The 25197-nt window shown below is 45.3% G+C and overlaps 2 protein-coding genes across 3 annotated transcripts in view; both read right to left on the bottom strand.

Annotated features, from left to right (window-relative positions):
• Positions 1–22577, bottom strand: part of LOC123764319 (solute carrier family 35 member F3) — a 225177-nt gene extending 202600 nt beyond the window's left edge. Inside the window, exons 1-2 of one of the 2 annotated variants that reach the window (XM_069316089.1) lie at positions 22460–22577; positions 19486–19620 (exon numbers count right to left, since the gene is read on the bottom strand). The gene's annotated coding sequence lies outside the window, so the exon portion shown is untranslated. The remainder of the gene's footprint in view (positions 1–19485; positions 19621–22459) is intronic. The other variant, XM_069316090.1, reaches the window with a different exon arrangement.
• On the bottom strand, positions 7246–9442 carry LOC123764200 (putative uncharacterized protein DDB_G0290521). The gene is made up of 3 exons (XM_045751735.2): positions 9419–9442; positions 8343–8892; positions 7246–7709 (listed from the first exon to the last, which is right to left on the bottom strand). Exons 1-3 carry the CDS (start codon positions 9440–9442, stop codon positions 7246–7248), a joined length of 1038 nt encoding a protein of 345 aa, XP_045607691.2.
• Positions 22578–25197: the final 2620 nt, after the last annotated feature.

Raw genomic sequence — 25197 nt, 5'->3', positions numbered from 1 at the left:
CTCTCTCTCTCTCAAGCTCACATTGGAAGTGTTAAATGTTGAACAAAAGGATGAAATAAAACCTTAGGTATATGATTGAAAATTATTTCATTATTTTCCTGAGCAATCTGAGAAACTAAGCAGTTTCCCTAAATAGTTGCATATTATGTTACTTGTGTAACACCACCTGGTCACTGTAACACTACCTGGTTACTGTAACACCACCTGGTTACTGTAACACCACCTGGTTACTGTAACACTACCAGGTCACTGTAACACCACCTGGTTACTGTAACACTACCAGGTCACTGTAACACCACCTGGTTACTGTAACACTACCAGGTCACTGTAACACCACCAGGTCACTGTAACACCACCTGGTCACTGTAACACCACCTGGTTACTGTAACACCACCTGGTTACTGTAACACCACCAGGTCACTGTAACACCACCTGGTTACTGTAACACTACAAGGTCACTGTAACACCACCAGGTCACTGTAACACCACCTGGTCACTGTAACACCACCTGGTTACTGTAACACCACCTGGTTACTGTAACACCACCAGGTCACTGTAACACCACCTGGTCACTGTAACACCACCTGGTCACTGTAACACCACCTGGTCACTGTAACACCACCTGGTTACTGTAACACCACCTGGTTACTGTAACACCACCAGGTCACTGTAACACCACCAGGTCACTATAACACCACCTGGTCACTGTAACACCACCTGGTTACTGTAACACCACCAGGTCACTGTAACACTACCAGGTCACTGTAACCACCTGGTCACTGTAACACCACCTGGTCACTGTAACATCACCTGGTTACTGTAACACCACCTGGTCACTGTAACACCACCTGGTCACTGTAACACCACCTGGTTACTGTAACACCACCAGGTCACTGTAACACCACCAGGTCACTGTAACACCACCAGGTCACTGTAACACCACCTGGTCACTGTAACACCACCAGGTCACTGTAACACCACCAGGTCACTGTAACACCACCTGGTCACTATAACAGCACCTGGTCACTGTAACACCACCTGGTTACTGTAACACCACCTGGTTACTGTAACACCACCAGGTCACTGTAACACCACCTGGTCACTGTAACACCACCTGGTCACTGTAACACCACCTGGTTACTGTAACACCACCTGGTTACTGTAACACCACCAGGTCACTGTAACACCACCAGGTCACTGTAACACCACCTGGTCACTATAACACCACCTGGTTACTGTAACACCACCTGGTCACTATAACACCACCAGGTCACTATAATACCACCTGGTCACTGTAACACCACCATATCACTGTAACACCACCAGGTCAATGTAACACCACCAGGTCACTGTAACACTACCAGGTCACTATAACACCACCAGTTCACAGTAACACCACCAGGTCACTGTAACATTTTCTGGTCACTATAACACCACCTGGTGTTACATAGTCCATGGTAACATCACCGTAACATCGACGACATTAACATCACCGTAACATCGTCGACGGTAACATCAACCCAACTTTATAGTCAACAAACGTTGGTGTGTTAATGTGCAGCGTCATGTAGTGTTAATCTACAGAGCCACTAAGTTCCATTCTCGGTGTTGGGTGTCATGTGTTAGTGAGCCTTGTAATATATCGCACATAGCTCATTCATGCCCCGTACCTCCTAAATATTACCACCGCCTCCCCTCGCTCGTCCCCTCAGGGAGGAGCCACGTCAGCCAATCAGAGTGCCGGTTGGCCAGTAGCCCCGCCCACCGCCGGCGGGGGAGGTGGAGTCAGGAGGAGCACGGCTCCAGGTCTGGTGGTGTTGGGACTCCTGTTGCCACTGTGGTCGCTGAGGCTTTCACCTCTTGTCCAGTCGGGGAGTTTTTACCCACTAATTGAGGAGACGATAATATGAATCTGAGGGGATGTTGCTGCCATTCATATACCGGCGAGATCTTTACCAATTGGCGAGCACGCGGCTCATATTGAGCCCCTCACGAGCCCTCAAATCGATCACTGCTCGTATTTTGCAACCAAGATTTTGGCAACCGTGAAGACACTCGCAGGAAGACTTGTCGCATATTGATTTGTCTTCATTTGGCTGTTTGTCGGGGAGCAAGAAAACTCCATCTTTATTCCTAACCTTCTTCTGCGACTTTTAATTAGAGACGAGGTTCAGGTGACGACTTGGGCTCCCGTGACGGCACCAAGATGAATTTCGTACTCGGGTTTCCCCTCGCCTGTAAGGTTCAAAACTTTGATTTAATTGTGTGAAAATAGATCCTATGATGATGACTTTTAGGCTGGCGTCAGGAAGGGAGGAGGGTAGGCCCCTTAACACAATATTCAGGGCCCGTGACAACTTGTGATCCACCAGCCACACCCTGGGCTGGTTGATCCACCCTCAGCCACACCCTGGGCTGCTTGATCCACCCTCAGCCACACCCTGGGCTGCTTGATTCACCCTCAGCCACACCCTGGGCTGTTTGATCCACCCTCAGCCACACCCTGGGCTGCTTGATCCACCCTCAGCCACACCCTGGGCTGCTTGATCCACCCTCAGCCACACCCTGGGCTGCTTGATCCACCCTCAGCCACACCCTGGGCTGCTTGATCCACCCTCAGCCACACCCTGGGCTGCCTGATCCACCCTCAGCCACACCCTGGGCTACTTGATCCACCCTCAGCCACACCCTGGGCTGCCTGATCCACCCTCAGCCACACCCTGGGCTGCCTGATCCACCTTCAGCCACACCCTGGGCTACTTGATCCACCCTCAGCCACACCCTGGGCTGCTTGATCCACCCTCAGCCACACCCTGGGCTGCTTGATCCACCCTCAGCCACACCCTGGGCTGCCTGATCCACCCTCAGCCACACCCTGGGCTGCCTGATCCACCCTCAGCCACACCCTGGGCTGCTTGATCCACCCTCAGCCACACCCTGGGCTGCTTGATCCACCCTCAGCCACACCCTGGGCTGCCTGATCCACCCTCAGCCACACCCTGGGCTGCCTGATCCACCCTCAGCCACACCCTGGGCTGCCTGATCCACCCTCAGCCACACCCTGGGCTGCTTGATCCACCCTCAGCCACACCCTGGGCTGCTTGATCCACCCTCATGTGAGGTCAGGCAAGGTCATGTGAGGTCAGGCAAGGTCATGTGAGATCAGGCAAGATCATGTGAGGTCAGACAAGGTCATGTGAGGTCAGGCAAGGTCATGTGAGATCAGGCAAGATCATGTGAGGTCAGACAAGGTCATGTGAGGTCAGGCAAGGTCATGTGAGATCAGGCAAGATCATGTGAGGTCAGACAAGGTCATGTGAGGTCAGGCAAGGTCATGTGAGGTCAGGTAAGTTAATAAATATGTCAGGTAAGCTACTTTTTTTTAACATTTCAACGTTTCCTGGCAATAAATGAAAAATGCCAGAGCTGAGCTATCTGTTTTCAGCCGCATTGCTGTCACTTATTCTGTGCAACGAGGCAAAAGGCTGTGTTGTAATTACTCTGTTACACAACCAGAACCCAGAGGGAGTGTGACCTTCACTCTGACACTGAGTGTTTTACCTAGATACAGAAAGAACTCTATATTAGTGTCGTAAGCATTTTCATCAAGAATATCAGTTGTGTGTGATTATACCCTCTCTTAAATGTTTATATGTATATATTTTGGAGCAACCAGTCAAGCGCATATGACATTTATACAAGTAGATCTTTCTCTCTGTCCGTTTCATGAAGGACTTCATCTCCCATTCGGTATCCTGTGTCTGGCCTCTTGTTTCCTCCGTCTAGTTTCATTACCTTACATTTACTCAGGTTGAACTTTAGTGAGTGTGTAAGATACTGCGAGACTTAATAATTATCAAACAATAGATACTAAAGCGGCCATTCATCAGGGTCTGGCCTCACATACCCTAAACCTCTCACTTTCCCCTCCTCTCTATCATTACCATGTCCTCTCATTCTCATTTATGTCACCCGTGCCTCCCTTTATTGCTTTATCCCTGCACCTTACATTCTTGTCGATTCCTTTCCTTTACAGTAAGCAATTTCTCCTCATCTTCTACCTTACTATTTTTCCCCCTCTTCACTTTATTTCTCCTCAGGTTCCCTGTTACGGTATGTACCGTCGCCGGAGTATGGAGTGGCGATTTCTGCGCCATCTATGGATCTGCACTCGCAGATCAACGCCATCTGTCGGTGGTGTTTCGATGCAACGTCTGCAACGCAGACGCCATCTGTTGGTGGTGGCGTGGCATCAGGTGAAAGGCTCTGGTTTCCTGCCTCAGTTAGAGGCAGGAAACCTCCAACTTCTGGATGGTGGCGTATTGAGATCAACGTCATCTAGGTTGTGGCTACAATTTTCAATTTCAAGTTCCTGGTGGATGGGTGTTATCATACGGTCACCCAGTATACTGTCTGTCTAGTTAATGACGTTTTATGTTCACAGAGGTGAAGTAAGGAGGTGATTGTGCTGAGAAAGGCAGTTCACCTTGGGCAGTCCTGAACTCTTGTCTTGGTCCTGCGAGAGGACAAAGTGGCCGCCGTCGGTTATAGCAGTGTGTTATCTGCTGGGTTTATGCAGTACTGTATGGACCGATGTACCCAGGATTGGCCAGGAAGAGTTACAAGACGACAGTGGTGCGTCTGTTGAGAAGTGTTGCTAGTGAGCTGCTAGAGACTTCTGCCAGGGTGCTAGCTACTACTGTATGCGATTGTTTGAGACCCCTGTCAGCATGTTGCTGAAACCCTCTGCCAGTGTGTATCTGGAGAGCGGAGGTGGGGTATTGGCACATCGTGGCGATACAGTGTGTGTGGACTGGCCCATGTTAAGGAAGTTGAACTCGTCGGTGTTTGCCATTAGGTGTAGACGACGTGCACTTGGAAAGTGGATTCACCGGGATTTGATGATCACTGCCGATGTATTGTGTCCTGAGTGAAAGCGACACTTTGTAAATATGTGTTGTAATACTTTTATATAATATATATATTGGTGAAGGTGTAATTGTGTATTGTCTATCCCCCCCCCCTTTATTCTTTGCACTACTACTTGCCTCAGCCAGTTTCTTGAAAGCTTACCACCGACTTGGGGTTGGGTATAGAAGAAGTTATAACAGCAAGAACCTTGTTACTGGCCCAAGCTGGCCGTAACATTCTCCTTCACTCACTTCTCGCATCATTTTAAGTTTCTAGGGTGTGTTCTCCTCCACACTCCCCCTCTGCACGCCTGCATCCGTCTCTCTCTCTCCTACACACTTGCATCCACCCCTCTCACTCTCTCTCTCTCCCCTACACACTAGCATTCCCCCCCCCCTCTCTCTCCTTCTACACACTTGCACCCCCCGTCTCTCTCTCTCTCTTTCTCTCTCTCTCTCCCTCTACACATTTGCATCCCCCTCTCTCTCCATCTACACCCCAGCATCCCTCCCCCTCCTCACTCCTCTTTACACCCCAACATTCTCACTCCTATCATCATCTAAGAATGCCATATTCTTCTATCCATCTTCAATCTTTTAACCTGCCTTTGTACACAATTCCTCTTATCTTCCCCCTTTCTCCTCTCCCCACCCATACCTTCCCCTTTCTCCTCTCCCCTCCCCCATACCTCCCCCTTTTTCCTCTGCTTCCCCATCCATCTTTATTCACTTTTAATTTCTCTTCACGACTCCCCCTCACCCGTACTCCCCCTCCTCTGAAAGCTCACCCACTCCTTCCCCTGCCCATGCCTCCCCCCCCACGCGACACCCCCCCACCCTTCACATCTTCCCCCACCCAACCAGGCCTCCCTCCTCTCCCCCTCCTCCGTGATCCTCACCAACCTTTAAAAAAGCAGCCAGTCACTCCCCTGTCATAAGACCTGGCTATAGGCAGTGAACACCATCACTGGTGTTCACGGGGTGGTGGTGTTCAGGGTCTGGTGGTGTTCAGGGGGGGGGGTGGTGGTGTTCAGGCCCTGGTGGTGTTCAGGGGGTGGTGGTGGTGTTCAGGGTCTGGTGGTGTTCAGGGGGGGGGGTGGTGGTGTTCAGGGGGTGGTAGACATCGCTGAACGTTTGTGATTGATGATTCTTGGAGCAGTTGGCATTTCTTCCTTTCAGTATGTGAAGAGTGCAGTCATCAGCATAGGCTTGAGCTTTAGGAATGAGATGAAGTAGATCGTTGAAATAGACATTCCACAGAGGGCCAAGCACACTACCCTGTGGGCCGCTGGCACCAATTGAGTGGCTTACGTATTCTGCTCCATCGAGGACTACCCTTAGAGTCCGTTCTTGATGGTAGTCTTTTATTAACTCTTAGATGGACCATGAGATGCCTAGTGACTTAAGCTGGACTACTTCTCCAGAGTGCCAGACCTGATCAAAGGCTCCTGCTGTGTCTTGAGCAACAACACAGCAGATCTTGGACTCATCCAGTGACTGATGCCATTTAGTGGAGAGATTTAGCGAGAGATCAGCAGCAGATCGGCCTTTTCTAAAACCATACTGTCGATCACATATTAGCCGACGATGGTCAAAAAATTATAACACTTGCTCTCTCTCCCACAGCCCCACATCCCACCCAGCTTTTCACAGCCTCCCAGCGCTGCCATCTTCAGTCTTATCCAAATACCTTGTAGACGATATATTTTTCCCTGCCTCGGCCTTCCCTCTCTCTTTCTTCCTTCTATTTTCCCCTCCTCCATTTTCCTCTCCTCTTAGCCTCTTTTCATCCCAAGTGCCATTCATTTCCCTTTTATTAGCTCTTCGTTCTCGACTCACAATCCCGTTCCCGGATGGGTCAGAAACGGTTGGGGGTGTTTCCTTGCACCTAATGCACGTGTTCACATGCCTGGGCGTTGGACCAGTGTGGTGAGACTGTCTCCAGGGGGAAAGTCAGGATGGCTCCACCTTGGGCAACGTCCTCCACACAACCCTAAAGTATTTTATACACATTGAATTGCTTCCTGTCCCTGATAGAACGAATAATATCTATCATTTCTCTCTATCACTCTCTCTCACGCTATCTATTTCACTCCTTCTATTTGTTACTCTTTATCTCTCTGTCTCTCCTTCCTCCCTCCCCATTCTCTAAACCCCTCACAATCCAGTATATCTCCCCCGCTCCTCTCCCCTTCCCCCCCACCACTCCACCTCCCCCCTCCCGCCCCCCCCCCCTTCCCCCTCCCCCCTCCGTCAGGGCTAACAAGAGCAGCTTAACCCCCGCCTCGCTTCAATATCTCACCATTTTTTTGAATATTGGGTCCTGTACGTCCAATCATTGCCTGCCACCGGCCTTATTGTCAGACTCGGGGCTGTGGAGTCCTGCACGCCTGTGTGGGCGTGCAGGGGCTGTGTTGGCGTGCAGGGGCTGTGTGGGCGTGCAGGGCTGTGTGGGCGTGTAGGGCTGTGTGGGCGTGCAGGGCTGTGTGGGCGTGCAGGGCTGTGTGGGCGTGCAGGGCTGTGTGGGCGTGCAGGGGCTGTGTTGGCGTGCAGGGGCTGTGTGGGCGTGTAGGGCTGTGTGGGCGTGCAGGGGCTGTGTGGGCGTGCAGGGCTGTGTGGGCGTGCAGGGCTGTGTTGGCGTGCAGGGGCTGTGTTGGCGTGCAGGGGCTGTGTGGGCGTGCAGGACTGTGTGGGCGTGCAGGGCTGTGTGGGCGTGCAGGGCTGTGTGGGCGTGCAGGGGCTGTGTGGGCGTGCAGGGTCGGTCCCTTACGGGCAAGGTCGAGGAAAGACCCTGCTGGTCTGGAAACAAAATTAAAAAACGCCCAAAGTCCAGTCCCTTGTCAGTAGTGTCAGTCCCTTGCTGGCAGGGTCCGGTCCCTGCTGGACCTTGCCGGCAAGGACCCTCAGGCCGCCAGCTGGAGAGTGAGACAGACAGACAGGAAGTGACGCCCGCCATACAAGTTATGCCAGCATAATACAACGTTAAACATGATCTATCACTCTCCACACCTGATACAATCCCAGCTAAATCATGTTTGTTTCCAACTTTTTGCTTAAGGATATTGCTGCGCGGGCCTCAGGCCTCTGGCTGGCCCACTAAGTGCTCCTCACTTCCGTCAGATATGGGCGCTGGATGAATGCATGACTCGTATGTTGGCTTGTATTATATGTACTAACTCTGTCTATAAATCCAACATTATGTTTGTAATTCATCTTCTATGTATGTACTTTTACCTGAATACAAATTTGAATTTGAATTTGAATGTTCCAGCGGTGTTTTGGCCGTTGGTCCACAACGCTGGCATTTCTTTTCTGGAACAGCTGAGGCTTGACCCCCTTGCCAGTACACGCTTCCATGACTCCTGGTTAACGGTCAATCACGCACTTGACTGGCATACGTCACATCATTACATGATTTCCACACTCGGTTACCTGATCTCCTAGGAGTGGGGTCAGGCGCTGGGTTAACTGATCTCCTAGGAGTGGGGTCAGGCGCTGAGTTAACTGATCTAGGAGTGGGGTCAGGCGCTGAGTTAACTGATCTAGGAGTGGGGTCAGGCGCTGGGTTAACTGATCTCCTAGGAGTGGGGTCAGGCGCTGGGTTAACTGATCTCCTAGGAGTGGGGTCAGGAGCTGAGTTAACTGATCTAGGAGTGGGGTCAGGCGCTGAGTTAACTGATCTCCTAGGAGTGGAGTCAGACGCTGAATTAACTGATCTCCTAGGAGTGGGGTCAGGCGCTGGGTTAACTGATCTCCTAGGAGTGGGGTCAGGCGCTGGGTTACCTGATCTCCTGGATAGGGGACGGGGAGTTCCCGTTCCAGTCTGCATCTCTTCCTTTTCGTGTCTTAGTGGTCTGCGTCTTGAGCATATTTCCTGTGCCAGCCAGCCTGTGCTCTCCAGGCACTGATTTAGGTTGGCATTTTCTAGTTGTTCTTCCCAGCTTATGTCTGTGAGGTCTTGGTTTATTTGTTCCCAGTCAATCTGTTACTCAATCTTAATCTTATCTTAATCTTAACTCAATCTTGAGTTAATCTAAACGGCGTTCAGGTATTTCAAAGGTGTTCAGATAGATCAAAGGTGTTCAGATACATCAACAACGGTGTTCAGATACATCAACAAAGGTGTTCAGATACATCAACAACGGTGCTCAGACAGATCAACGGTGTTCAGACAGAATAAAGCTACTCATTAGTGCAATTAACCGTCAATATCACAATGCATTAAACTTCAATACACCTGGAATAAGATGCCAATGGCCAGCCAATAAGCGGGAGGACAGGCAAGGTCCGCCAGACGACGTCCACTCTCCGCCTGTGAGGTACACAATGAACCGGACAGCGTTAAAATAGCAATGCATGAAGTGTGAGGACAGGTTATATAGGCTAGGGGTGCGCCGCGTGTGTGATATACGCAGTAAACATTGCCATTATGGCCACGATCGCTGCCCACGGCGTCAAATACGGGAGTGTGTATCTAGAAAGTTCGGGAACAGTGTTACCGAACTCACCACATCGTACGGGAAGAGAATCATGCCTATGAAATTTGTGTACCACAAGCGAGCGCGCGCCTGTGTATTTACTATTTGTGTAGAATCGAGCTAATAGCTCTTGGAATCTGCCTTTCTAACCAATCAATTTTTCCTCTATTATATCTAACACACATATATATCCCCAGGAAGCAACTAGTAGCAGGTGTCTAACTCCCAGGTACCTCTTTACTGCTAGGTGAACAGATGCCTCAGGTAAAAAGAACTCTGATCATTTGTTTCCTCCGGGAATCGAACCCAGGCCCTTAGGACTATGACCCTCGAACGCCACAGCGGATGCCACGTGTGTTCTGATTGCATTTTATTTCAAGTTTTACTGACTGCCGTTTGTATCGGAAATATTGTATGTGGGAATTATATGTATTATTGCCTTTGTGGGAACACGGTACGAGAACGGGAGCATATATATATATATATATATATATATATATATATATATATATATATATATATATATATATATATAAAGCCTTATATTATAGTTAGTGGTGATGTATGAGGAAGGGGAGCGGGTGAGGGGAGCCGTGAGCGAGGCCTCGCTAACAAGGGGAAGGCAGCCTCGTCCCCTTCCTGTGGAATGTCACCCGAATTCCTTTCTCTGGGAGACTCCCCTTGACGCTCTCTCATGGATTTATATATTCCACAGCTCTATTGCCTACATTGCTGGTACTCTTCCTTCTCGCAAGGTGGATGTGGGTGGACTCTATCCACGCACTGGTCAAGGTGGATGTGGGTGGACTCTATCCACGCACTGGTCAAGGTGGATGTGGGTGGACTCTATCCACGCACTGGTCAAGGTGGATGTGGGTGGACTCAATCCACGCTTGCTCCAGGTGGATGTGGGTGGACTCTATCCACGCACTGGTCAAGGTGGATATGGGGTGGACTCTATGCACAGAAACAACCTGTCCTCTCACCCAATACGTCTCATATTTTACGGAGTCAAGTAATCCGTTTAAAATGGTACGCAGTAACAAAAGCTTGGTGATGTTGATGTGTTCTGTGCATCACCGTCTGTATCTGCTGCTGATGGCTGGATGACATTAAGATGTGTTGCATTGTCTAAGATGTCTGTATGACTGACTGTATGGTTGTGTATGAGCAGTCGTGTATGACTGGCTGTATGGCTGTGTATGAGCAGTCGTGTATGACTGGCTGTATGGCTGTGTATGAGCAGTGAATGACTGGCTGTATGCCTGTGTATGAGCAGTGTATGACTGGCTGTATGGCTGTGTATGAGCAGTCGTGTATGACTGGCTGTAAGGTTGTGTATGAGTAGTGTATGACTGACTATACAAATAAACATACCACTTCTCCCTATGATCTTGCTCAACAATTCCTATTGTATTTTGCCATTTCAAATGCAAATAAAATGTATACAAATAAAGTCAATAATTTTTTAATGTTTTTGTTGTTGTTGTTGAAAAAATATTTGGATTTTCTATGGAAATTTTGACTCTGTATACTTTTGTTAATGCCTTTGTTACTTTTGTTTCAGCCATTTACAAAGAGCATTTCTATAAAACATTCTTTTACTAATTTTATATTCTAGATATAGGACTCGAGCGGCAATGTGTTGCGCTTTTCTTAGGTCACTATAGTGTGTCTGGGGACTTGTCCTTGTCTCACAACACCAGTAATGTACTTGTTATAGATTGCTCTCTCTCTCGCTTGCTCTCTTGTCTCTCTTACTCTCATTCGCTCTCTCTTTCTCGCTCGATTTCTCTCTTTCTTTCTCGCTCTCTAGCTTACTGTCTCTCTCGTTCTCTCTCTGATACTCTCTCGCTTGCTCACTCTCTCTCTCTCTCTCTCTCTCTCTCTCTCTCTCTCTCTCTCTCTCTCTCTCTCTCTCTCTCTCTCTCTCTCTGATACTCTCTCGCTTGCTCACTCTCTCTCGCTCGCTCTCTCGCTTGCCCTCTCTCTCTCTCTCTCTCTCTCTCTCTCTCTCTCTCTCTCTCTCTCTCTCTCTCCCTCTCTCTCTCATACTCTCTCTCTGATACTCTCTCGCTTGCTCACTCTCTCTCTTGCCCTCCCTCTCTCTCCCCGTCAGCCAGGCAGCCTCCCAGTACCAGCCCCCCCCCCCCACCTCGCCTACAGACTCCAGCCTACAGAGTAAAAGATCAATATCCCACAGAGGCAGAGGAACACACACACACACCCATCACCAGCACAACTGTAGACCTTGCAACACCAATCCACAAGATCGAAACTTGCGGCGGGTCGTAAGCGCGCCCAATACCAACTTTATGCCTCGCGGGGGACGGGTATAGGGGGAGGGGGGGAGGGGGGGCGGGGGGGGAGGAGGGGGGCGGGGGGGAGGAGGGGGGGCGGGGGGGAGGAGGGGGGGCGGGGGGGAGGAGGGGGGGCGGGGGGAGGAGGGGGGGCGGGGGGAGGAGGGCGGGGTGGGGGGAGGAAGGTAGGAAACTGAAAAATAAAATTTCAAAAATCTTCCACAATGAATTTTCCAAAAGTTTACGCGACTCGCCTAATAGGAAGGCGGCCCCGTGCCACTTGCAAGGTCTCAAATTAATGTTAGTAGCAAGGGATTCTCGCCTACTGTAGTCTTTTTTAGAGTGTTGTGTTCACCTTTTATGGCAGCCGTAAAAGATGGTTTTGCTTTTGTGGGGTTTAAAAGCCTGGCTGGTCTTTAGTGGGGGAGGGGGGGGGGGGCCGGGTCGTTAAAGTAAAGGTTTTGTTATGGGGATCTGTTTATGTGTTCTGGAATAATAATATTCTCTCCTGCAATACACTTAACTTATATTTTCATTAACGTGATTTGTTATTTGAATATATTATTTCATTTCGTCAAAATCTCTTACATACCCCTATGCATTTAGGACTGAATGTAATGTTTATTTTTATGTTTAAGTGTTTAGCGTGAGTAAAATTGTTTTTTGTTTTTTGGTTTTGAGGGGAACTGTTGATTTCTTGGAAATTAACAGCTTAGTTTTTTTGGGGAATGAAAGAGTTGGTATTTAATTTTCACTGAGGACAGTGAGAAGTGAACCTCATGAAAGACACAGACTTCGTGAAAATTGCATGATGTGGTTGGGCTACAAACTGATATTTCTTACATTGGCTAACTTAGGCCGACCCCAACCATCCTATGTCGGTCCCGTACACCAGACCATTTTCCCTACGAAGTTGGGTGAGACTAGCCACAAGCGCCTGGCCTTCAACTTTGGACAAAGAAACGTATTTTATCTTATAGTATACTAGGAGGGTACCAAACTCGAACATACATTATATATATATATACAGAATATATATATATATATATATATATATATATATATATATATATATATATATATATATATATATATATATATATATATATATATATTCCCTAAACATTCCCTCTAATGTGTTATGCGTGGTTTCCTCCGAGGCTATGGGTCCCCCTTCTTCTATATATATATATATATATATATATATATATATATATATATATATATATATATATATATATATATATATATATATATATAATACATTTTGCCCCCTGTGAAGTCGATAGAATGATCACATAAACTGGAATGTAAATACAAGGCACTGGAGTGCTGGGGCCAGATTCACGAAGGTACTTACGAAGGTTTTCCTTCTTAGCGCCTTCGTGGCGGCTACGTCGGTATTCAGGTAGCTACACTAAGAAGAAAAACATTAAGAAGCACTCAAAATACTGTATGAATCTCTCAGAAAATATGAAATATATTATTACAATAAATATAAGCTCTAAGGGTCTCACACCAAATATTTCACATTTGACACACTTGACTCCCGTGAAAACCGTATGGGGAAGGGGGTCTATAATTGCTAATATTTATTAAAGCATTTTACTAATGTCTTCCCTGACCAACCTATGTCCATTCCATCCCCCAAAACCTTCCTCCTGCAAAGCTGGATGAGGCTAGCCCCAAGTGTGTGGCCTCCTTGTGTGGGTTACAAGTGACACGTTAAAGACGTGGTCTGGATCAGTTACCTCCAAATTGTTTAGAATAATAAAAGTTTCGATGAGATCCGCCATATCATGTCTGGTTTGCAGAATTGTTAGCCCTGTGGCCCTCACAACCGTTCCTGGCGTGAAAGTTCACTTAGTTCTGGGATGATTTTTGCCGCCGCGTGTTGAATTTTCTCCAAGGCAGATATGGCATTATGAAGATTAGGTCTCCATGCTTGACCACACTAGTCCATTACCATGTTGACCAGACCACACACTAGAAGGTGAAGGGACGACGACGTTTCGGTCCGTCCTAGACCATTCTCAAGTCGATTCAGTCCATTACCATGCACACCACAAAATAAACAATACCATACACACCACAAAATACTATACCACATGCACCACAAAATACATGTTTCCAGGAATGAACTCTGATGTTGTGATTTATTGGGATACTTGGGTTATAGTGATCATTCTCGTCTCTTATCTTCCACTGATAACGAGCATCAGTTTGATAAGCCAACAACGAAACTGCCCGCGCGGTGTGGTAGGCTAGCTGCCTCGCGCGCGGCCGGCCCCGCCGAACACACACAGAAACTACGACGCTTGTACAACGTTCGAACAAGTTTTAACACCTAACCAGTTAAAACAACCAATATAGCAAGTTGTAACAACGTTCTAATACGTCATAAACACGTTAAACCAAGATGTAACAACTTTATTACAAGTTGTAACAAGCGGAAAATAGAGACAGTTTCAGTTTGTGTTTGGCGGGACATCCCTGGTTAAAATCAGGTTGTGGGAATACAATTCAGTGTACACAAGATGAGTCGAAAACGGATTTTAACAACTTCCTAGCCGTACCTAACCAAACCAAAACCTACCTAACCTAACCCATACCTACCTAACATTTCCCAACCTAATTTAACCTTATTCAACCTAACCTACCTAATCCTACCCAACCCAACTTGACATAAACTTACCCAATCAAACTAAACATAACCCAAATACATTTAGCTCTAACCCACCAGAGCCTAACCAAAGGTCTTAACATAACGATAGATCAGAAAATGACCTTTAATGAACGGTTTTGTACATGCTTCGAGCGCACCTCGTGTGTGGTCAGCTCTATGGTCTGTTTAACCAGTTCATGCGGTCAACTGTAATTATAATTTGCACTGACTTTATAGCACGTGGTATCTATAGCTTTTTAGATACGTGGACAAGGAGCTAGTATATGAGGACGGAGGAAAGGAATGATCCTCAACCCATCGGGGATCGAACGCCGACCCCGTAAAAAGCAAGGGCGGTTGGGTGTGACTTTTCAAATGTATATGGCGTTAGCCTAAACCGCATTCTCGGCTGTATCTGTGTAACTTGTAAACGAAATATTGATCTTTACAGTCAACCGTGTATAATATATATATATATATATATATAATATATTATGACACTATAGCACTAGGACACAGGCCCACGCTGGTAACACTGAAATGTGCAACGAATGGCCTATAGTAATTGGCAAATTTGCACAGTAAAGCAATAATTGTACACCGTAACATATGCCACACAGCCTGCACAAATATAGTAACAGCAATCAATGGTAATAAACCAAAGCGGGTAAATGACCCCTCCCCCCCCATACGAGATCCGGCAGGCAAGCGACCGTCCTTTCCCGCCATAACAGTCTGGGCCCCCACACTGGCGCAGGCGCACGGGAGGCAAATTCAAAATAGATAGAAATTTGGCATTTAAATTCTTACTGTCGCGGGAAATTTAAATTTTAAATCACACCGTGTAGGGAAATTTTAAATTTAAATCTAACTGTGGAGGGAAATTTTAAATTTAAATCTAACCGGGGAGGGAAATTTACAATTTAAATATAGCTGCAGTGGGAAATTCAAATCTCGAATCGTGCCTATCACCATAGTATAGTAATTGCTCCTCTAATCCAATGTCAGTGTATAGCTTGAACCCTATTGTATTGTTTGTTTCCATTTCACATTTTAATATGCAAACTATGTAACTAAATTCTCGCAGAAAATAGTTAAAGACCCATCGTCATCTTAGTCATTAACATTGTACTATAAACATTACAGCCAAACTTCATTCAAACTTTAACATGATTGCCAGAATAGCATCTTCCAACAATAGGTTCCTTTCCTCATTCTAATTGTTTAATCAAACCAAATAAATAATCTAAGTTTACCTAGTCTAACTTAACCTAACTAAACTCAGCATAAACTAACTGTCCTACTAGACTAGCCTAACCCAAGTTGCATGAAAAGGTTACAAGAGCGCCTCACAAGCACTACAAACATATACACGACCGTCCACCACAGATATTTAACATTCGCAAAGATGTAGTTAAACTAAAGGTCCATTATCATAATGTTTACTATGTGGTGGGGGTGTTGTGGTGAGGGGGAGAGGGGGAGGGGTCAGTGTGGTAGGGGTGTTGTGGTGAGGGGGAGAGGGGGAGGGGTCAGTGTGGTAGGGGTGTTGTTGTGAGGGGGAGAGGGGAGGGGTCAGTGTGGGGGGGGGGGTGTTGTGGTTAGGGGGGAGAGGGGAGGGGTCAGAGTAGGGGTGGGTGTTGTGGTGAGGGGGAGAGGGGAGGGGTCAGTGTAGGGGGGGGTGTTCATAACAAGTTTTTAATGTTGTCTGCTGTTGCCTCTTGTATGTTGTTAATGTTGATGTTGTATGTTGCTAATTGTCATGTGTGTTGCTTTAGCATTTCGTTAACATTTTCGTTATTTAAGGTACATATTGCGCTGAAACACTGCTCCACGACTACACAAATATAGTAAACTGCACAAATATGTTACTACGTGAGCTTTCAGAGTCATTTCTTCACGATTATTATATGTTCTATGCAGTCAATAATCAAGTTATTTCGTTCAGTACCGATACTCTACTGTCAGCAGCTGAGGGGGAATCAGCTCATCCTATTGTTGCATAGCCTATGCATGCGCTCGCTTGTGCAATAACCATAGTTGCAAATATATTCTAGAGTGTTGTGTAATGTTTCGCTTCGCCAATAATTGAGGATAACGAAATGTGGGAAGGCCATTACCAGGGGCGTTGAAAAGGTCGGAGTTGGAAGGTTTGGGAGAGCACGTACAGCAGCCCACCAAATGAAAGGCTATCTATTTAGCCAGCATGTGGCCCTCTCCCCTCTGCATGATCATCTTTCTCTTCCCCTCTTCCCCTCCCTCCTTCCCCCTCCCTCTCTTAAATAAAAATTGCTTGTGTATTCATCAGTGGCACGCCACCTGTCTGGTCAAGCTGGGTGGTGTTTATTAGCCAGTGGGATGTGCACCCACACTGTCTGTCTCAGTGGGATGTGCACCCACACTGTCTGTCTCAGTGGGATGTGCACCACACTGTCTGTCTCAGTGGGATGTGCACCCACACTGTCTGTCTGTCTCAGTGGGATGTGCACCCACACTGTCTGTCTGTCTCAGTGGGATGTGCACCCACACTGTGTCTCTTTGTTGTATAACGATCAGCTGTGTGTGTGTATTTACTATTTGTATCTGCAGAGTCGAGCTATCAGCTCTTGGACCCCGCCTTTCTAACCAATTTATTTTGTCCTCTATTATGTCTACTACATATTTTTCTCTTATACACACACACACATCCCAAGGAAGCAGCACGTAGCAGCTGTCTAACTCCCAGGTACCTATTTACTGCTAGGTGAACAGGTACATCAGGTGAAAGAAACCACATTTGTTTCTGCCTCGGCCTGGAATCGAACCCGGGCAAGAACTACGTGCGCCAGAACAGGTATGGTTGCAACAGACCAGCTGTGCATGCCCCAAAACAGCCGTGAGTGCAAGAGACCAGCTGTGCGTGCCCCAAAACAGCCGTGAGTGCAACAGACCAGCTGTGCGTGCCCCAAAACAGCCGTGAGTGCAACAGACCAGCTGTGCGTGCCCCAAAAACAGCCGTGAGTGCAAGAGACCAGCTGTGCATGCCCCAAAACAGCCGTGAGTGCAAGAGACCAGCTGTGTGTGCCCCAAAACAGCCGTGAGTGCAACAGACCAGCTGTGCGTGCCCCAAAACAGCCGTGAGTGCAACAGACCAGCTGTGCGTGCCCCAAAACAGCCGTGAGTGCAAGAGACCAGCTGTGCATGCCCCAAAACAGCCGTGAGTGCAACAGACCAGCTGTGCATGCCCCAAAACAGCCGTGAGTGCAACAGACCAGCTGTGCATGCCCCAAAACAGCCGTGAGTGCAAGAGACCAGCTGTGCGTGCCCCAAAACAGCCGTGAGTGCAACAGACCAGCTGTGCGTGCCCCAAAACAGCCGTGAGTGCAAGACACCAGCTGTGCATGCCCCAAAACAGCCGTGAGTGCAACAGACCAGCTGTGCATGCCCCAAAACAGCCGTGAGTGCAACAGACCAGCTGTGCATGCCCCAAAACAGCCGTGAGTGCAAGAGACCAGCTGTGCGTGCCCCAAAACAGCCGTGAGTGCAACAGACCAGCTGTGCGTGCCCCAAAACAGCCGTGAGTGCAAGAGACCAGCTGTGCATGCCCCAAAACAGCCGTGAGTGCAACAGACCAGCTGTGCGTGCCCCAAAACAGCCGTGAGTGCAACAGACCAGCTGTGCGTGCCCCAAAACAGCCGTGAGTGCAAGAGACCAGCTGTGCATGCCCCAAAACAGCCGTGAGTGCAACAGACCAGCTGTGCATGCCCCAAAACAGCCGTGAGTGCAACAGACCAGCTGTGCATGCCCCAAAACAGCCGTGAGTGCAAGAGACCAGCTGTGCATGCCCCAAAACAGCCGTGAGTGCAACAGACCAGCTGTGCATGCCCCAAAACAGCCGTGAGTGCAAGAGACCAGCTGTGCGTGCCCCAAAACAGGAGTAAGTCCCAAAAAAAGAACAAATCTCAGTATCCTAGTCACGTAATTCTGTTCACTTGTATATTGACTTTTTGGCATAAGATCTCTACTAATTATTACTCCTAGATCTTCTTTGCATTTGGCTTTCGCAATTTCAACACTGGCCAGCTGATATCTGCGAAGTCTTGTATGATTACCTAAACACAGAATTCTACATTTTTCAGCATTAAACTACAAATGTTAATCTTTTATCCATTTTAAAACCCTATATAGCTCGTCTTGCACGGATTTTGATTTTGATATTTCCAACCCTATTTTTGTGTCATTTGCAAATGATAATGTTCAATCCCGGGGCTAAATCATTTATATATATATATATATATATATATATATATATATATATATATATATATATATATATATATATATATATATGGTAAGGACAGAGCCTAGGGACACTCCACTTACATCGGTTTTTCACTCGGACTTGACTCCACGTATGTTAATCCTCTGTTTTCTTTTACATAACAACGCCCTTATCCGACTTAGGATAATCCTCAATACCATGCAACCCAACTTTTGAAGGAGTCTTCCACGAGGCTATTAGCACGAGGCTGCGACCAACCGACTTACCCTACAATTCTCCACCAAAATAATTACAGCACGCGCGAAAAGGAAGCCTTCCCCCACCATGGGTGTGCTAAATCTCCGAACGAAGTAAGCACGTACCTGAGACGCGGTGGATTGCTGTTTCTCGGAGAATTTAGTTACTTACCTGTAATGGCACGAAAGTGAATTATTATTATACTTCAGAAAAATGTCTGTATATATTTTAATCCTTATACGTCACAAAAATATGACCTAGTCTACATAAACCACATAAACATTTTAATCCGGATTATAGTATGTATACATATATATACATATATGTATACAAACTATAATGCGAACATAAGAACTATATACTATAGTTCTTATGTATGTATACATATACATACATAAGAACTGCGTTCTGGCTATATATATATATATATATATATATATATATATATATATATATATATATATATATATATATATATATATATATATATATATGTATATATATATATATATATATATATATATATATATATATATATATATATATATATATATATAGATAGATAGATACATATATACTGCATATATATACAGTTCAGGAGAAAGTAAGGCTTGATTGTGGAGGAGTTGCTTACCTTGAAGGATGAGGGCGCTGGTGTACGTGGTGTAGTCTGGCCAGTGCCTACAACTACAGTACAGAAGAAGTTGAGTTTCCAGCTTTGATTTCTCGCCTATTTCACACTGCTGAGCCCTGCACTTCTCCTTCCCTGCTAGAAAAGGAACAAATAATTGAATCGCCGCGCCCCGTGGGAACACCCTGGGAATTTTTCCTGTCAACAGACTAGGGAGAACATGTCAAGTGTTCGTCAGCAAAGGTTTGGTGTTGGGCATAAGGCCTATCAAGCTCTCGAGGGTTATTAATGCCACCACAACAGCTGAGTGGCCATCAAAGACTGAAACGAGGGCGTGGGAACCTGCGGCCTTCGACAGCAATTTAAAATTCATGTGAAATACTAGTAAAACGTCGTATAATAAACAATAACATTATAATACAACTCCATTGAAAACTTGCAAACTTTAGTAGTCAGACCTTAATATCGAAAACGTTTTTCTCGGAATATTTGCAAAATCGATGAAGATAAATTCACCTGAATATTTCTGCTTTGAGAGAATCACAACTCATCAAACGACAAAATATGACTCCTTAGAACTAGAGATAGTAGCAAGACTTGCGTTCCGTTTCAAGACTTTCAATTCAAATCGTGATCATAAAGAGGTTTAATAAATTAGAGGAACGATATTGCGCAATATGCAAGCAATAAATCCTTTTAAAACTTTAGACATTTTGTATGAACTTTGTTTTTTCTAACAACTTTGTGTATATCAATTTGTTATTTGATATGAATTGCCATATTAAATTCAACAGAATTTTAACTCGGTTAATTTTTTTTGCGAAAGGTCAGGATGATTTCACAATAATTAATTTATTCAATGTTTGATTGCTTTGTACAGTTGCCCCTTCACTCTACATTATAGCAGGTGTCATTTCTCTCTACATTATAGCAAGTGTCATTTCACTCTACATTATAGCAGGTGTCATTTATCTCTATAATATAACAAGTGTCATTTCTCTCTACATTATAGCAGGTGTCATTTCTCTCTATAATATAACAAGTGTCATTTATCTCTACATTATAGCAGGTGTCATTTCTCTCTATGATATAACAAGTGTCATTTATCTCTACATTATAGCAGGTGTCATTTCTCTCTATAATATAACAAGTGCCATTTATCTCTACATTATAGCAGGTGTCATTTCTCTCTATAATATAACAAGTGCCATTTATCTCTACATTATAGCAGGTGTCATTTCTTTCTACATTATAGCAGGTGTCATTTCTTTCTACATTATAGCAGGTGTCACTTCCCTATACATTATAGCAGGCGTCATTTAATTTAAAAAAAAAATTGGTTCGTGGTGACTGCAGCGCGGTATATGATATAATAATTATTTAATAATTTTACTAGGTTAATTGAAAGTTGAATTGCCATATTAATATGTTAGTGAAATAATTATGAAGAAATAATTATTTATTTTCACTTGGATTCTGATTTGTAATGTACTAGACACAATTAATGTCTAATTTTGTTCATAGGTTTGAATTTCAATAACCATTCATGAAAATTGTACTTTTGTACATTATTTACTATTCTACAACTTGTATTGTACTGTTATGTTTCAGATAATAATGAATGTAATTTTTTCAAGATATTTACAAAGCTAGAATATCCTTTTGTGAAATTCGTGGTAACTGGACCATGATAAATATACTTGAAAGTTCAATCAAACTTGTCTGATATATACCTTCATGATAATTTACTCTGTAAAAAAAATAGCATGCAAGCTTATGACAGTCACCTCTATACAGTTTGTTTGAGTTTGAAAATAAAAGATTAAAATAAGTTTTCTAATCTTGAATTAAAACTTGACTTAAATCAAACAACCGTAAGAGGCGCTCAGGTTTACAAGATTAGTGATCTTACAATCCAACTACACACTGTAGGGAGTTTTTTGAGGAGGACTGAGGGAACACTTAAGAGTTATATTAGAATGAATATAAATTTACCTGGAAGTGTTAAGATGACCATTATTTTTAATTTTTAACATAAAAACTGTTTTTTATATGTGCATTGTTTATCAGATAGTAAGAAAAAAGTATTCCAAATAAGTAAATACAGTTTTAAAATAATTTTCAGCACAAGCCTCTTCGTTTGCTATTTCACCAAAAATCGATATTTTCCCGTATAAACTCCTGGTATCAAGGTAAAAAGCATAAGTGCATGTAAACAAAGAAGAAATAGTTGGGGGCGTTGCCCATCATCTAATGATCCTATTCGCCTAGCAGTAAATAGGACCTAGGACTTGTTAGCTTATTGTGAGGCTGCATCCTGGGGAGTCAGTAGGAGGGGGGCGACCTCAGTTTATATGCCTAATATATATATATATATATATATATATATATATATATATATACTGGCTCCCTGTGCAGGCGATGAGTCACAATAACGTGGCACACTAGAAGGTGAAGGGACGACGATGTTTCGGTCCATCCTGGACTATTCTCAAGTCGATTGTGAGAATGGTCCAGGACGGACCGAAACGTCGTCGTCCCTTCACCTTCTAGTGTGTGGTCTGGTCAACTGGCTCCCTGTCCCCGACACAATGAATTGTTATTAAATACCTCAAGTCACACACACAGTGGTAAGATGGAAGGAGGTTGGTATGACAAGTTGTGTTGACAAGAAGTCGCGCGGGCGGCCGAGGGTCCCCTGCTCCACCCAACTCTCTATCACCGAGAGAATTGTAGGTGTACCCAGTACACCTACACTGGGGTTAAGTGTACCTAGCTTCTCCGTGTATACCCCACTGAGTTTACTTTTGTCCTGCACTATATCCAGGGCTAGTATATACCTGCCTGCTTAATAAGCCTCGGTGGTGGACTTGAGTAACCCTGCAGACAGACCCAACACCAAAACATTGTCTTATTTAGTCACAGAAGCGTCCTGCGTCCCCAACATTGTGCCACATGTGTCTTCACTGTTACTTACGTCTCCTCTCAAGAGAGTCAGGTATGCGCACATCTGTCTATCCGCAAAAGTCGCCACATATGAGGAGCGTTCTCGCCGTCAACAACCACTTCTAACAACAGGCGTACCAACCCGATCACAGGCGTATCAACCCGATCACAGGCGTACCAACCCGATCTCAGGCGTATCAACCCGATCACAGGCGTACCAACCCGATCACAGGCGTATCAACCCGATCACAGGCGTACCAACCCGATCTCTGGCGTATCAACCCGATCACAGGCGTACCAAACCGATCACAGGCGTATCAACCCGATCACAGGCGTACCAATCCGATCTCAGGCGTATCAACCCGATCACAGGCGTACCAACCCGATCACAGGCGCACCAACCCGATCACAGGCGTACCAACCCGATCACAGGCGTACCAACCCGATCATAGGCGTACCAACCCGATCACAGGTGTACCAACACAACCACAAGCGTACCAGTAATTAGGTAATTACACATTTAGGTAATTACCAACACACCCACAGGCGTACCAATTTTCTGGATTTCCAATGCAGAAAATTTCGAATAAAGTCAGTTGTGAGTGTACAGCTTGCGGTGATGAGTGCATCTTGTCCTAGCTTTTGAGTGCGTCTTGTCCCGGCTTGCAGTGATGAGTGCGTCTTGTCCTAGCTTGCTGTGATGAGTGCGTCTTGTCCTAGCTTGTGAGTGCGTCTTGTCCTAGCTTGTGAGTGCATCTTGTCCTAGCTTGTGAGTGCATCTTGTCCTAGCTTGTTGTGATGAGTGCGTCTTGTCCCAGCTTGGTGTGAAGAACATGTCCCAGCTTGGTGTAATCAGCTTTAACTCAGCACAAGTGGCGCTCCTTACTAATTACATCTTGATTTCTCACAAGTCAGAGACCTGAGGAACGCTGCACACGAGCCTAGTTCTGTGGTACTGTTCCACTCTAACAGTGGAATTCGCAAGGTTGTTGCCGTGGTACAATGGTACTCTCACAGTTGTGGCCGTCGGGAACCGGCCCAGAACGTTGCCAGGCAGTTGCTCATTTTACTGTCATGCTCTCGACCACTGTACAGTTCGGTTCTGGTTTTATTTATAATGTTACTTATACCTCCCTAAACTACTAAATAATGCTTTATAAGTAATACACCACAATGCTTCACGGCCATGTAGTATATAGGCCATATCTGACGCGTCCAGGACATAGTGGTGAGCGGACGAGTTTGTCATCGCTCTCGGCTGGCGTGTTGGCTGATGAGTCTGTAGCCTCACTTGTGAAGTCAAGTGTGCCATCATGGGCTCCTAAACACCTCCACTTAAGCGGAAAGAGTCCGTGCTCTAACACTAATTATGGAACTTGTATGCACGACAATCATCGATGTGCTACAGATAAAGATGGAGGAATTGTTTGATGTTTGAAAATAGTGTGATGTTTTCGGAGTTTCTGATGAAGTATGATGATGACATTTTCAGTCTGCCTAATGGGAAAAAGATGACACTCAGTGTAGAGTGAGATAATGATGGATGAAGAGTAATTATTTTTTCTCAAAACTACGTTCGGGAAGCCTATTTATTTTATTTGTGCTACTCTAAACATTATTGGGCTCAACTGTAGAATCAAACAGTTGCGACTAATCACTTTTAAATATCAGATTAAATGTTCTTTTATTGCAAGAATACAATGTACAAATTGTTAAGAAACTTTGTGCTGCTGAATTATTTTGAAGTCAAAATAAATCCTACGAACTTGTTGAAGTGTGGTACGATGATATTGATTGCTAAACAGGCCATGACAACCATGGTGTATATATGTATATGTGGTTGACCTCGGTAGTATTAACACATGAGTATGCCCAGTATGATAATTTAATCGTGAGTTTGTAAGACGTTAATCTCTTGCTTTACAGTCTGTTCACTTCAGACAGTTAAACAAGTTCCAGCTGTGTCTGGGTACAAGTGACAGGATGAAGAACCCAGCGGGTTTTCTTCCTATTGGGAGGTGTTGTACATACTGCTATGGCGGTGTGTCCAATCACAGGATGAGTGACGCTGCCCAGTAAATTCTCCCTCAGAGGCAGATTAAAAAAAATGAATGAGAGTTTGTTAGGCTGTAAATCTATTTTGGTGTTAGGGTCTTATAAGTTCATTAGGTTGTGAATCTGGTTTGATGGTTGGGTCTAAGTTTGTTAGGCTATGAATATATTTTGGTAGTGGGGTCTTTATAAGTTCATTAGGTTGTGAATCTGGTTTGGTGTTCGGGTTTTATAAGTTTGTTAGGCTGTGAATCTGTTTTGGTGGTGGGTCTCTTAACTCAGGCTATGAATCTGTTTAAGTTGTAACGCTCCAGCAACTGATAGACTACTGATTTTGGTGTAAACTACCGCTTGGCAGCTGTATAACAGATTCTGTTTTGTAGCGCGTCCCACAAAGGATCGAAACAGTCATTTGGGTTTTTATTGACTTTTGTATATTTGTATTGACATTTCGCTGAAATGTGGCATAAACCCGTCTGTTAAGATGTTCAAAAAATTGTAATAAGAATTGACTTTTGAGATGGCAAAAGACCTTCCAGTGTAATCTATATGCCATCTGCTAGGAAGGTCAACTTGCGGCATTAGAGGAAAATTCACAACTCATCACAACCTCGGAAGGTCGTGTGAAGCATTTGAGCACTGCACGGCTGAATGTTATAAGGTTGAACATTACAAGGCTGGATACTATAAGGTTGAACGTTAAAAGACTGAATGTTA

The sequence above is a fragment of the Procambarus clarkii genome, chromosome 82, assembly GCF_040958095.1.
Source record: "Procambarus clarkii isolate CNS0578487 chromosome 82, FALCON_Pclarkii_2.0, whole genome shotgun sequence".
In the NCBI taxonomy this organism is placed as follows: Eukaryota; Metazoa; Arthropoda; class Malacostraca; order Decapoda; family Cambaridae; genus Procambarus; species Procambarus clarkii.
The sequence above is the reverse complement of the archived record's forward strand: the minus strand, read 5'-3'. Positions and strand labels throughout refer to the sequence as shown.